The sequence below is a fragment of the Schistocerca gregaria genome, chromosome 8, assembly GCF_023897955.1.
Source record: "Schistocerca gregaria isolate iqSchGreg1 chromosome 8, iqSchGreg1.2, whole genome shotgun sequence".
Lineage (NCBI taxonomy): Eukaryota > Metazoa > Arthropoda > Insecta > Orthoptera > Acrididae > Schistocerca > Schistocerca gregaria.
This window is the reverse complement of record NC_064927.1, coordinates 55741740-55757498: the sequence shown is the minus strand read 5'-3', so window position 1 is coordinate 55757498 and position 15759 is coordinate 55741740. Positions and strand designations below refer to the sequence as shown.

Sequence of the window (15759 nt, the reverse complement as noted above, 5' to 3'; positions counted from 1 at the left end):
AAATCGACTATCCTGAGAACCACCGCACAAGCAATATGATTCTCTACAGGTGAATACGCCTGCACGCTATGGTCCAGATCAAACCACGCGCAGAAAGTCTTAATGAAACATGTCGAATTACAACAGGGGTACAAAACCCTCGTCCGTGCCAAAGTCATACGGAGCTGCTAGTCTTGAGAGCCCTGGCTTACAAAAACAATTCGGTGATCGAGTCCTCTCTCTGGCACTGAGTGCGGTCCTCGACGACACACCCCATAAAAGGTTCTTCACCATGGGAATTGAAGATTGCCACCTGACTATCCACCAGCACAGGTAGTGCCTGGCGACTCCACATCAAAGCTGGAAGCATGGAGGACCATGGACGGCCCTGGTGAAAACAAACAAGATCAGGCGGGATGGTGATACCGTGGATGACAACAAGCGGGACTGTGGTGCTGTGTAAAACGTGGAACACCTCCAGCCTGTCCAAACTGTCTCTAGTACTGCGCTGAAAGAGTATAATTGCTTTCTGGATACGAAAAAGCAGTGTCTGAATAGACTGGGTATGTTATTATTTTGAAAATTTTGGCTGTATCTGTTTTAGGACACCTTGCCCTATCAATAAAGAAACTGGTAGAGATTTCCAATTTACTCAACACTGATTGTTGTAACAGTGCACATGTAGTACATGAAAGGATTGCATGTACAGATCAATAGCACAAGCGTTCCTCAGGTATCAGGTAGTGAGCCATGCTGAAACAGCCGTACTAGTAGGTGGACTGCAATGCAGGCGCCGACTGACATCCGCTCGGTTGTACACGTGGCGAATACTGTCTGGGGAGCGTTACGGCACGCCTGCTCGACTTGTTCCCGTAGTTCTGTAGGACCTGCTGGCTGACTAGTCAGTTCTCGTCCCACCATAAACCCACGCGCCCTCGACAGGAGACGAGTTTGGAGATCGTGCTGGCCAGGGAAGCTGGTGTACACCTTGCAAAGCACGCAGAGTTTCACAGACTATATACACATATACATCAGAAAAAGTTTTCTACCACCACGGTTCCGAGAACTCCTGAAGATAGACATTCTATCACAGACACAGTCCCTTTGACTGTTCCGAGATGTCACTAAACCCACCCAAACATCCGTGCATGAGCGGCGCCTATTAGACGGAGGTCGTCCGACAGCCGATCAGTTCCGGTCATTCCACCAGGAAGGATAAACACGGTTCGTCTTGTCTGTAGTGCAACCATGCCTAGACGGCCAATACCGCGGTTCGATCGCGTCCGCTTTCTGTCAGGGACGGCTCTCAACAAGGCGTCTCAGACTGAACCAAAGCGATGTTGTTCGGACATGGAGGAGATACAGAGAGACAGGAACTGTAGATGACAAGCCTCGCTCAGGCCGCCCAAGAGCTACTACTGCAGTGGATGGCCAATATCTACCAATTATGGCTCAGAGTAACCCTAACAGCAATGCTACAATGTTGAATAATGCTTTTAGTGCAACCACAGGACGTCGTGTTACGATTAAAACTGTGCGCAGTAGGCTGCATGATGCGCAACTTCACTCCCGACGTCCATGGCGAGGTCCACCTTCGCAACCACGACCCCATACAGCGCCGTACAGATGGCTCCAGCAACAAGCCGAATGGACCGCTGAGGAGTGTCATCACGTTCTCTTCACCGGTGAGTGTCGCATATTCATTCAACCAGACAATCGTCAGAGGCGTGTTTAGAGGCAATCCGGTCATGCTGAACGCCTTAGACACACTGTGCAGCATGTGCAACAAGGTAGAGGTTTCCTGCTGTTTTGGGGTGGCATTATGTGGAGCCGACGTACGCCGCTGGTGGTCATGGAAGGCGCTATAATGGCTGTACGATACGTGAATGCCATCCCCCGACCGATAGTGCAACCATATTGGCGAGGCATCCGTCTTTATGGACGACAATTGGCGCCGTCATCGTGCACATCTTGTGAATGACTTCCTTCAGGATAGCGACATCGCTCGATTAGAGCGTCCAGCGTGTTCTCCAGACATGAACCCCATTGAACATGCGTGGGACAGACTGAAAAGGGCTGTTTATGGATGACGTGACCCACCAACCATTCTGAGGGATCTACACCGAATCGCCTTTGAAGATTGCCTTGATGAACTTGTGGACAGTATGCCACGACGAATAGAGGCATCCATAAATGCAAGAGGATGTGCTACTGGGTATTGAAATTACGCAGTAATTTTCACAGTTAACACATGCTATTAGCGCGGTTAACAGACAGGACAGGAACTGGTGTATAGAGCAATCTGGACTACCACCTCTGAAGGTGTCGCTGTATGGTGGTACAACATCCAATGTGTGGTTTTCGTGAGCAACAAAAAGGGCTGATTTCTATTCCAATTTTCTTTACAGGTTCGGGAACTCTCGGAACCAAGGTGATGAAAATCTTTTTTTGATGTGTGTATACAGGGTGTTACAAAAAGGTACGGCCAAACTTTCAGGAAACATTCCTCACACACAAATAAAGAAAAGATGTTATGTGGACACATGATGCGGAAACGCTTAATTTCCATGTTAGAGCTCGTTTTAGTTTCTTCCACCTACGCTCAATGGAGCACGTTATCATGATTTCGTACGGGATACTCTACCTGTGCTGCTAGAACATGTGCCTTTACAACTACGACACAACATGTGGTTCATGCACGATGGAGCTCCTGCACATTTCAGTCGAAGCGTTCGTACGCTTCTCAACAACACATTCGGTGACCGATGGATTGGTAGAGGCGGACCAATTCCATGTCCTCCACGCTCTCCTTACCTCAACCCTCTTGACTTTCATTTATGAGGGCATTTGAGAGCTCTTGTCTACGCAACCCCGGTACCAAATGTAGAGACTCTTCGTGCTCGTATTGTGGACGGCTGTGATACAATACGCCATTCTCCAGGACTGCATCAGCGCATCAGGGATTCCATGCATGTATTCTCGCTAACGGAGGACATTTTGGACATTTCCTGTAACAAAGTGTTTGAAGTCACGCTGGTACGTTCTGTTGCCGTGTGTTTACATTACATGTTTAATGTGATTTGAAGAGAAGCAATAAAATGAGCTCTAACTTGGAAAGTAAGCGTTTGCGGACACATGTCCAAATAACATATTTTCTTTGTTTGTGTCTGAGGAATGTTTCCTGAAAGTTTGGCCGTACCTTTTTGTAACACCCTGTATATATTCACCTTCCTGCAGCAAGAACTGTAAAAGAACGAGTTATCAACATTTTGCGCATGCTAAGCGGTGGGAAGATGAACGAGAGTTGTAGCTTATCGTGCCGCATCCATAAGGCCTGGGATGGGACCATTTTATCTTCAACGAACACACCGTACGGGCCAGCACTCACCAGCAGAATCTGCTATCACTGCTGAAGAGCACAGCGCGCCATTCCATTTTGCAAGTGATGCTTTGAAGGGGTCAGCCGATGTTGCGATGCGAATGGAAGACGGGCTAGAGGTTTCGGTGGCTAAAGACCCACTGCTAACAACCGGTCCGCAACAGTTCGTATTGACAATTCTGGGCTAACAAGCCCTGTATCTGTGCTGTGGTAGTTGGACGACCTGTCACTGCTGTCCTTTCAGTATGTCGATCCGTGCTGCGTGCACCTCCGGAAGCTTCGGGTCTGAGAATGTTCACGTGACCATTTTCACACGAGTTGGATGTGTTTCGTCAGTTGTGCGACGATGCTTACCAGCACACGAAACACATCCAACTCGTGTGACAATTCTGCGAGAGGTCCACCCGGCTACTAGGACGGCCATTAAGTGACGTCTTTTAACATTGCTCGTTTGGCTGTAGGAAGTGGTAGTACACGGTCGTGGCACGGTGGCCACACGTTCCCCACCGCAGTGAGCCTTTTGCCTGTGGGCACAGGTGGCGCTCTGGTAGCCGTGCCACTATGCTGCCTGTTGGTGGACGACGCTGAAACCACTATTAGTTCTCCTACTGTCCCCCAGGTGGTATATGCTGTCAACGGATCAAACTCGATGTCGTCCATCCAGTTGTACTAATTTTTTCCGGCAGTGTATACTAAGTGATCTTGACGGCTTTAATGCCAAAATTTCACTGAAGAGCCCAAAGGCAGATTTGTACAACCAGTGTCTGCACCAAGTGACCCACGATGGGAAATAAGATGGGGTTAAGTCCCCCCCCCCCCCCCCAAAAAAAAAAGTGAACAACGTGCAGCTGTGAAATTTTGTTTTCCAGTCGGTAAAACTGCTGCTGAAGCTGTTGTAATGTTGAAAACAGCTTAGCAGGATGGTGCCATGGGAGAAACTCAAGTGTACGAGTCGTTTGCCCGATTTAAAAATGCCGACATGTCGATTGATGACGAACCTCGTTCTGGACGTCCATCGACTGCCCGAATAGGCTAAAATATTGAAGAAATTGCAGAGCTTGCGCTCGGAGACCGTCGAGAGACTGATTAACTGTCAGAGATTGCGGAACAGTGTTCGTCAAAATAGACCCGGTTTGTGGCAGACGAGAGACTGGTTCTTCCACCACGATAACGCACCTGCACACACAGCCATCTCTGATAGTTTTTAGCTAAAAATGACAAGGTTCCACTGCCCCACACACCTCACTCACCTGACTTGGCTCCCTGCGACTTTTTCTTACTTCCAAGCATGAAAAGGGGCACGAACAGACACCGACTTCACGACACTGAAGAAGTGAAGGAAAAAACGAAGGAGGAGCTGTCAGCTATTTCCAAGGATGTCTACAAAAATGGTTGCAACAGTGGGAGCACCGGTGGGACAAATTCATTAGTTGTAATGTAGAATTTTGTAGGGGACGAGGTTGTTTTGTAGACCCTCGTACGTGTGCGGAGGAGGACGGGAGCAGAGTCTGACCTGGGCGGCTCCGTGTGCGAGTCGGCGGCGGCGATGCCGGTGTCCCACCAGCCGCTGTGGTCGGCGAGGCCGGCGCCCAGGTCGAGGCGCGCCAGCGGCGTGGCGTCTCCGGCGCGCGGGTCGCGCTCCCACAGGCACAGCCAGTAGTCGGCGGTCGCGCCCTCCCACCACACCACGTACGGCCGCCGCGGCGCTGACGACACCTGCGCCGACACCGTGATGCCCGTGCGGGGCTCCGCCTGCGCCGGCCGCCGCTCTGTGGCCGCACAGAAACACACACTCACACGGCTCGTCAGACAGATGCAGACCCACTCGCTCACAACTACCGTACACTATGGCAGTGTCTTCAAAATTATTCTAGGATTTAAATTTCGGCAGGAGAAGATGAAGGTGCGCAGAATAAACGAGTCATCTTACATTTCAATCAACTAGTTCGATCTCGCAAACCACACTACTGGCCATTAAAAGTGCTACACTAAGAAGAAATGCAGATGACAAACAGGTATTCATTGGACGAATATATTATACTAGAACTGGCATGTGATTACATTTTCAAACAGTTTGGATGCATAGATCCTGTGAAATCAGTACCCAGAACAACCACCTCTGGCCGTAATAACGGCTTTGATACACCTGGGCATTGAGTCAAGCAGAGCTTGGATGGCGTGTACAGGTACAGCTGCCCATGCAGCTTCAACACGATACCACAGTTCATCAAGTGTAGTGAGTGGCGTATTGTGACGAGCCACCATCTACCAGACGTTTTCAGTTGGTGAGAGATCTGGAGAATGTACTAGCGAGGGCAGCAGTCCAACATTTTCTGTATCCAGAAATGCCCGTACAGGACCTGCAACATCCGGTCGGGCAATATCCTGCTGAAATGTAGGGTTTCGCAGGGATCGAATCAAGGGTAGAGCCACGGGTCGCAACACATCTGAAATGTAACGTCCACTGTTCAAAGTGCCGTCAATGCGAACAAGAGGTGACCGAGAAGTGTAACCAATGGCACCTCACACCATTTCTCCGTGTTATACTCCAGTATGGCGATGACGAATACACACTTCCAATGTGCGTTCACGTCACCAAACACGGATGCGACCATCATGATGCTGTAAACAGAACCTGGATTCATCCGAAAAAATGACGTTTTCCCATTCGTGCACCCAGTCGTCGTTGAGTACACCATCGCAGGCGCTGCTGTGTGTGATGCAGCGTCAAGGGTAACAGCAGCCGTGGTCTCCGAGTTGATAGTTCATGCTGCTGTAAACGTCGTCGAACTGTTCGTGCAGATTATCGTTGTCTTGCAAACGTCCCCATCTGTTGACTCAGGGATCGAGACGTGGCTGCACGATCCGTTACAGCCATGCGGATAAGTGCCTGTCATCTCGACGGCTTGTGATACGAGGCCGTTGGGATCCAGCACGGTGTTCCGTATTACCCTCTTGAACCCACCCATTCCATATTCTGCTAACAGTCATTGGATTTCGACCAACGCGAGCAGCAATGTCGCGAAACGATAAACCGCAATCGTGATAGGTTACAATCCGACTTTTATCAAAGTCGGAAACGTGATGGTACGCATTTCTTCTCGTTACACGAGGCATCACAACAACGTTCCACCAGGCAACGCCGGTCTACTGCTGTTTGTGTATAAGAAATCGGTTGTAAACTTTCCTCATGTCAGCACGTTGTAGGTGTCGCCACCGGCTCCTACTTCGTGTGAATGTTCTGAAAACCTAATCATTTGCATATCATAGCATTTTCCTCTTGTCGATTAAATTTCGTGTCTGTAGCACTTCACCTTTGTGGTGTAGCAATTTTAATGGCCAGTAGTGTATTTATTGTAAGTCCTGAGCCAAAAAAATTATGACTGCTGTGCACCGCGACGTTGGATGGCGACTGGTGGTATTGCGGGCACGTGACGCAGTAACAAACAAAAGTGTGTAAACGCAGCAGACACGGATGGAGGATCGCCATAGCGAAGAAATGGTCTACAAATGGGGAAATTCATTTAGAAAAGCAACTTGGACAAAGGGCAGATTATTATTACGCAGAGCCTATAAACGAGTATCTCGCAAACAGCGAAGCTGGTCAAATATTCACGTGCAACTGTCACGAACACCTACGGAAAGAGGTAGAAGGACAATCAAACTACCACTAGGCGCTAAACTGTCGCACGTCCATGGCTCTTCACAGAAGGTGGGATTGGGAGATTTTCGTGTTCTGCTAAGTAGGATCGTGTGGCACAATGCTGGTGCACGCACAAGTGCTTCGGAGCACACCGCTCGTCGGACATCGGCAAACCCTATACGTCTGCCACAGACTACACTCAAGACACCCCTTTGTACCACATAACATACACAATCACTGACTGTTACGTCTGCCACAGACAGCCCCTGCCAGAACGACTACACTCAAGACACCCCTGTGTGCCATATAACATACACAAGCACTTGCAGGCGCAACCAAGAGGAAAACAATTCTTCAAAACAACAGAATTTGCTAGAGGCTTATGCGAACCTTTTTCTGAGGGGTCGCCTCACAGATATAGGGAAAGTTAGAGTACTCCGCCGGCTTTATAAGACCAGCGCATCAGCAGTACAGCCAGATCCTCACCGAGCTAGGACCAGCTCCGACGGACCTTACCGACGAGTTGTTTGTTTTGTGTGTATATAGTGATTGTTCGAGAAGTGTAGTTCAGTTTCAATAAACGATATTATTCTGAGTGTTCTACAATACTGAGTATTCTTCATAGATATTGTCAACTCCGACTACAGTGGTCTCGTACCATCGGGATTCGACCATCGGTCAATGGAAACGTGTTGGCTCTTCGAAGTCTCCACAAACGCCGTCATCGAGGTGAACCACTGTTAGAAACGCGCACCACGCCACGGACGCAGGCTGTTGGGAGCAGTGTTGTGCTAGGGGAGCTGTGGTATTAATCGAAGACTCGCCGACAGCTGCGAACCACCTCCATCCCTTCACGCTTCATGTGTTTCCCGCAGGGATGTCATCTTTCAGCAGCATAAATTATCCGCGTCTCGGACCCAGAACCATGCCACAGTGCTTTGAGGAGCATTTTAGTGAGCTCACGTTGACGTATCACTGACCAAAGTCGCCTGCTGTAAATCTTGTGGAATCCATCTGTGTCGCTATCGGGCGCCGTCACCGCGTGGCACATCAGCGGCCTGTTATCTACGCGAATTTCATGTCGTGTGCGTGGTCATCTAATGCCACCTACCTCCATAAACCTACCAACAAACTGCCAGATCCCTAATACGCACAATCAGTGATGTATTTCGTTCCAAAGACGGACAAACAAGACATTAAGCAAATGGTCATTATGTATTGGATCAATAGTGTACATCAGTGTCTTCAGGAACAGGTGCAATACGTTTTTGTGTTAGTTTCATCTGCGCAAACAAATTTTTAAGACAATACACGGACAGTTTACGAAACTGGATTTTCTGACAACTTTACAGAATTTTCGACATGCGGAAAACCTTTTTCTTATTGAAGTTAAGTGAGCACGTTAGGCGACTGAAATATTAAGAATACATGAAATTTTCAACTGCTCCAAAGTGGAACTGTGCTAGAGTCTATATAATTTCAATTAAATATGACGGGCTATTTTGCGCTCGCGCGACAAGTGCTAATCGGTCGCCCGTATCATTTTGTTACTAGCAACGTATCGCTTTATAATTCACCATCATTAATATTGCTGATCGACTTACTTATTTCTAACATAACCACATTTAAACTTGAGTCCAAAACGGATCTTAAGCCAGCGAATCAGTATTGGGACAAAGAACAAACGCGATACAAAAAACATTACAGTTATGTTTATTTTGTGTGATGTACTCTGTTTCACATGTTTTTCCTATTAATATTTATTTCACGTTGAGAGGGTTTTTGATGCACAGGCACAAACATACACAGCAACACGTAACGACAGAATTAGGGAGACTAACTTCATTTGGAGTCGTTGCTGACAAGGCATTCTTATTAAAATGTCAAAACGTACAAAAATATAATTCTGTTATGTTCGTACCTGCCACTATAAAGTACGTACTTCAAACATAATTCCTATTGTGGTAATGCAAAAACTCCAATGACACCACTTTCGTCGCTATGGCAGATGCTTGAAGCATTATCGTAACTGTGACTGTACTTATTTAACGACATCAGACTGCCTTCGAAAAGATCTGATTCGTTAAGGGGGACCAATAATTTACTGAATGTTGGTGTTTACTTTCTGTGATAATAATCATAAACATGACAATGAACCGCATCGTTGGCAGATGAAGCTGTAGCGGTAATCCCCTAATCCATAGAACGTTTTTTCCCCAAGTGTTTCAAGCTACGATGTTTTTCGAGCTTTCCTTTACTTCTCGAATATTTCCTTGCCAATCTTCTCAAAAATATTTTTGTTCAGAGCTGCACCATATCTATCGATTACATTGTTAAAGGAGAGCAGCGGGCCGGAGTTAAGTTTTTCAGTCTCCAAGTAGGCATGTATCGCACAAACGATTTCTCTCGATTGACCTCGTTCGTCCATCCCCTGATCTACATCTACATCTACATCTACATGACTACTCTGCAATTCACATTTAAGTGCTTGGCAGAGGGTTCATCGAACCACAATCATACTATCTCTCTACTATTCCACTCCCGAACAGCGAGCGGGAAAAACGAACACCTAAACCTTTCTGTTCGAGCTCTGATTTCTCTTATTTTATTTTGATGATCATTCCTACCTATGTAGGTTGGGCTCAACAAAATATTTTCGCATTCGGAAGAGAAAGTTGGTGACTGAAATTTCGTAAAAAGGTCTCGCCGCGACGAAAAACGTCTATGCTGTAATGAAGAGAACGACGCAGAACTTTTCCTCTCAGGTATGGTAAGTCTCGTGAAAAAGTATGAAAAAATGTTTCTTTCGTTAACAAGTTACTTTCCTTCTCGATGGTGTTCTTTGAGGGATATACGCCTCGTCCAGTGGTTCTCCAACTTTTTCTGCCATTGGAAAAATAGGTTCTGTCATATTTTCGTTGACTGTAACTATCACTTTCTCATTTGATAAAAATTTCTTCGCTGCAAGCCAAAGTTTGAAGTTAGCGAACAGGAAGAAGCCACTTGCGTTCCAGGTCTGGTGAACAAGATACATGAGGAACCATTTCAGAGCCCATTTCATGCGCTTTCGCCATTGTTATCGCTGGTGTGTGGGATGGTGCATTATTGAAACAACACTTTCTTGCTTGCCAACCATGGTTTTTTTTTCAGCCAGCGCAAGTTTCAAACGATACAACAATGCAGCGTAATAGGTTCCAATTATGTTTATGCCTTTTTCCAAGTAATCTATAAGCTTTACTCTTTCTGAATTATAGAGATTATCTTACCAACTGAAAAAAGTGCTCTTTGCCTTCTTCGATGTCTTTCACCATCCTGTTTTGAGTGCCATTTTACCTCTGGTGTGTAATGATGGATCCAGATTTCATCAGAGTCACAAATCAGCACGAAAAATCTTGCTCGATGTGGTTAAACATCGCCAGAAGTTGTGATAAAATGTTATTCCCGATGCGTTTCTGGTCGACTGTGAGCAACTTGGTCGACTGTGAGCAACCGTGGTACCCACTTCACACACAGCTTCTTCAAAGGCAAATCTCGTGCGGGGTATTATGCACTCGCTCAGTTGAGATGCTTAAAGTACCAGCAATCTCACGATTTTTTATTCGGAGGTCTTGCATTACCATATCATGCACTTACACAAGAGGTTCCTTTCTGGTGATCTTAATTGGACGGCAGCAGCGCGCTTCGTCTTTGGTGCTTGTCCGAACACGTTTAAATTCATTAGTCCAGAAGTAAACGGTCCATTGATGGTTCAGTGTCCATGTGAGCTTCATCCAAGCCCGTTTCATTTTGTACGGCGGTGCATCCCTTCAAATTAAAACATTTGATAACAACACGGAACTCGGTTTTCTACATTTCCAATCGCAGTCGACACATTGACCGATTAGGGCGACAGTCAAGAATGCACTGTAAGCTGTACGTGATCCTCGGAATAAACGAGCTTACCATACACCATGATGGTGGAACAAAAATGTTACGTTCCTTCACGGAAATTTAACAGACTTATCAAACTACCCCCGTATGTTCTTCAAGTCTTATGTTTGTAGTTTCGTTTTTGTACAAGTAATTGATAACGTTTCGCTCCCTGTATTTTATCCTTACTACTTTCAGTGTTTGAGAATGTGTAGTCGAGTAAACATTGACAAAAGCTTTTCTCCCGTAAATATTTCTCTGAGTTTAGTGAGTTTTATTGAAGGGAGTTTATGGTATATACGTACAAAGTCTTGGGGCAAGATTAAAACCGCAACAGGATGCCAAGTATTCCCGAACTTCTTGATCTGTCATAGGAAATAGGATGCCTCCGAACTACTTCGATAGCCAGCTGTGGGCGGATATTTAGAAACATGGAGAGAATACACAAATGAAGTTACCAGCGCTGTATAACTGACGGTTTTTAATACTGCAGGCTGTGCTCCGTTAAGATGCGAACACAATAGGCCAACCGGCGGCAAATGGGCTGCAATGAAGCGAATGACCTCTGTTGTGGTTCGGTCTGCTGGCAGTTGCAACAAAGCGTTGGGAGTTGGTTGGCCTTGGGATCCCTCCGCTAGTGTTCGTTTGCTAGTGTTCGTTGGCTCAGTAGAGATTTGCTGTGTGTCTAGAATGGGTGGCTATTTAAGTTTTTCAAGAGAGGCACCAGTCTCACTTAGTGTATTTCATTGACAGGTTTTGGTCTTCAATTTCTCAGGAGCGTTAGCACAAACTCCGGAATTAGCTCTTTAAAATACAGTAGTTGGCTCTTAAATTAAAAAGCGAAACTGGTCATAAAACATACTAAGTGCGACTTGTGGCTGTTTTGAAAAACTTAATTTCAACTGTCGCTATTTCCCCTGCACACAATGCCTGTTCTCGCTAAGAGTATGTATTTATTTCTAAAAAAATACTGGACTATGGAGAGTAATATGGAGAGAGCATCAAAGTTGATAAGAGTTTTATTGTGAGAAGGATGTATATGAGCCCATAGGATCTGCGATTATAAAAATAAACTGAAATGTTTAGACACTTGGAGGGAAATAACTCCGCCATTAGGTAGTGATATGCCCAATATGAAAAAGAAAATTGAATCTTTATTGTCTTTTCACCGTGATAGACAAATGAAACAAATAGAACAAGGTGTGAAAATTAAGTTTCTGCTGCAGGTACAGCTCCCCTGAAAAGGTATCGTCTTTGGAAACTTTAGGGGCTACACAGTTCAATAGTAAATCTGTAGCTTTCATTAGGAAAACAATTATGAAAGAACCAGTATTCTAATTCTGCTTTAAGATCAGAGATTTATTTTGTCCCACCACACTGCTTCCTCCTTTTTAAAACAGAGGTCTCCTTTTTATGATGATCAGCTTCTTGCAGTAACATAAATGCTACATATCTGAAGACTCCTAAATCTGTTTTCTCCCACATAATATCAGCCGATGAAATTGTAATTAGAACGCTATTTTAGAACAGTAACAAAAGGTGAGCAACGTCGGCAAGCTGTGAGAGCCATTCGTGATTCCACATGGCGGAATCCTTTGGCCCCAAGCCCTGTGCCTGGTGAGAATGAGAAGCCGAACGACAAGGCATTGGCGATCAATGTTCGGCCGATTCCTGTGTCTGTCGTTCTTTGGATTTCGTTGGCCTAGTGTGAACGCGCCTCTACACGAGTGCCGGTATGGAGTTACTATCTAGGCGTTGAGACAGTGACATCACCTGGCTGTTTAGCAACCGGGCCGACAATTCTGTATGGCGGGCTGCAGCCACGTCAGGCGCAGCCTCGTACAGCAGTGCAGTGGTCCCGCGCGAGTAACACAGCACGTACATTTCGTTGAAACTCTAAACTTCTTCAAAATATGGTCCGCGCAGTTAGGGAATAATTCAATCATCGTCGTCTCCGGGAAGATGGGCTCTCTCTTCGTTTACGCACTATAGAGAGAGTAAAGCAAGCGGAAACATAAATTAGAACAGTGTTAAAAGACAGATGATGTAGATGAGTGGGAAAGTATTTTATTGCCACTTGAGTAAAAAAACATTTCCAAAGCCCTCACTTATGGAACACGAACAAACACCAAAACGCAACAGAATATTGTGTGCAAATTTAGTAAAATCCTGGAGCTTTTCTTGTGGGATATTCCGATACAGTAAATAGCTCAATCTATTCGAAGAAATTTTGTGGGGAAGCATTCACAGTTTAAAAATATTCCATAGGTAGAAGGCAAGCAGCAGCACACGGCATTACACGTTATCGCAGCCAACAACACGCGCCATAGCACATGATGCAGAGCCGTCAACGTTGAGAATGCAAGAGATCCTCCACGGCTACACGCAAGGGACAGATACGCTACAGTCTTCTTAGAGAAGAGTGGGAACGCAGAACGTCTTTCTGTTGCTCGTCGCACTGCAAACAGTCGTTTTCGGTTGCTGAGTGTGTGGGGACCGGTGCTGAGCCGTGGCTGGCTCATGCTATTAAACCTTGGTTGCTATTCTGGGTTTTGTCTCCCGCGGTTATCGCGATTTTGCTCTTATGCTCTCTCTCCGCGGGTGGCAGTAGCGGTGTTCATCGATATTCGCACCTTGGACTATGTTTGGCCTGGCGCTTACAGTTTTCGGCTGGGCTGTGTGCGGGCAGTTGCTCGGTTGGCGTGGAGCAGCGAGAAAGTCTCCGCGGGGCGTCGTTTGGCCGAGCCCGGTGGCGGCCTCTATGCTGTGTCCGAGTGTGTAGTGCTGTTCCCACTGCTACGAGGTCCGTGACTCACCGATCCTGGACGTGAAAGTTCAGTTTTGACTTAATCTACCAGCAAGTCACGGCTGTTCACATTATGTCTGTGGAGTTCGTTGTCGTCTGTAAGTGTGTTTTCAAGTTGGCAAATTTTAGCCGCCCCCCGGTGGAGTTCAACTGTAATTGGTTGTTTGAATTGAAGCGCACCAGCGGAATCTTCTTCCTTGTGGCCGTTAACGTTCCGGTTACCTGCCCTGGCCGTTGACGTAAATTTCAGGCAGTGTATTTTCCTCATAGTTTGACAGCTCAATGTATGATTGGTTGTGCGCGCCAATACTTTCTACGCTGTACCATTGAACTCCCTGTGTGATGGTCGGGTGATCGGGTGAAGCGGAGGTTATCTTGTCGGTGGGTCCGTTGACTGTCCGTCAGTTGGGCTGTCGTCGGATCGACAATGGTTCGGCCGACTGCCTGTCCCACAGAATGGTTCAAATGGCTCTGAGCACCATGGGACTTAACATATGAGGTCATCAGTTCCCGAGAAGTTAGAACTACTTAAACCTAACTAACCTAAGGACATCACACACATCCATTCCCGAGGCAGGATTCGGACCTGCAACCGGAGCAGTTGCGCGGTTCGGGACTGAAGCGCCTAGAACAGCTCGGCCACAGCGGCCGGCGCCTGTCTGACCTAAGCGAGCGTTAGTGTTTGTATTCCAGGCCGACCCTCGGAACTTCTGAGCGCCCTTCGGTGTACTGCCTTTTCTTGTTGTTTGTACTCGTATGGCTTCTAGCCGATATTTAGGTTAAGGTTGTTTTGCCCTTAACGCGTCAGATGGTTTGGGCCTTCAGCCTAATTTAAGAACTCTTTTACGCAAAGAATTTGGCATTTTTAAAATTAAGTGTTGGGTCTTCACCCGATTTTGAATTTAAGTTGTTGCTCTTATAGTGTCAGATTCTTTGGGCCTTCAGCATAATTAAGGGACTGTTTTAAAAAGCTTAGCCTTTGAAATTTCTCATTTTGATTGAGGTTTAAATTATTGGCTTTCATCCGTTTTTAAATTAAAGTGATCTTGCCCTTAAGACATGAGATTGTACGGCGCATTCAGCCGCTAATTAAGTTGCAAAATTAAATCTGCGTTTCTTTTCAAATTTTTCTTGGCTCTTGTAATGTTTGATCAAATAAAAGGTTGTTTGTTCGACAGACGCTTATTTTGGCCCTTTTCCACAACTTTAAGTACCTATCCTGTCCTGAGAGCTTAGCAGGAGGGCGTCGCAGATGCCTCAGGAAAAGTGGTGATTTCATTGATGTCCTTTATACCACCCCCTGCGACCTTTTCATGCCGATTCTGAGCGGTAGTGTGTCTGAAATATTTATCTCGACCGCTCACGTAACCGCGTGTAGTCAGCGCTCGGCGTTGCGGTTTTCACAGACATCGCAGAGGCGTCAGAAAAAGGAGTGAAATGTGGGTAAGAGGTTGTATGGAGATCTCTTCATCGTGTGACACGATCACGATGGCAGTGGGCAGAATTATGGCGAAATATGGCGCCAATGCGACATCATTAACCTAAATATCTTCAACATTTCGCGTCTCTGTCAGCAACTGTATAATTATTAATTTTAATTTTAATAATGGAAAGCCTCAGTTGGACTGTTTACCTAGAATTTACCTAGGTTTCAGTCGGGATAACTCAACCTTATTCAGAATAACAGTATATACCGTTTGTCCATAGTGGACATCGTCAAGCTAAAACTGCAAATCCATAAATTTTCGTCAGACTGTAAAACTTATCTGACGCGGCCTCGGCTCCACTTCGCGACCGCGATGCGGCAGCCACGAGTGTTGTACTGGACCAGCACATGTAACAGCCTGCAATCACTCGTCTTCCACATCTTACCAGATGCCATAGCTTCATCAGGAAACACCGCAAATTTCTGCTCACCGTGTCTACCAGATCATTTACGGGAGACTTTTTTCTGTAGTTTGATATGTGAGTTCTGAACTTCACGTACCAAAATAAGGTATAAAGAAGAAACGTAGAAAAACAAAAACCGATTATGGTCTTGTT

At 46.2% G+C, this 15759-nt stretch overlaps 1 protein-coding gene across 1 annotated transcript in view; it reads right to left on the bottom strand.

Moving 5' to 3' along the window:
• Positions 1 to 15759, bottom strand: part of LOC126284651 (PI-PLC X domain-containing protein 1-like) — a 365603-nt gene that overhangs the window by 61179 nt on the left and 288665 nt on the right. Inside the window, exon 4 of the mRNA XM_049983744.1 lies at positions 4872 to 5127. Within this exon, the coding sequence (XP_049839701.1) occupies positions 4872 to 5127 (256 nt within the window). The remainder of the gene's footprint in view (positions 1 to 4871; positions 5128 to 15759) is intronic.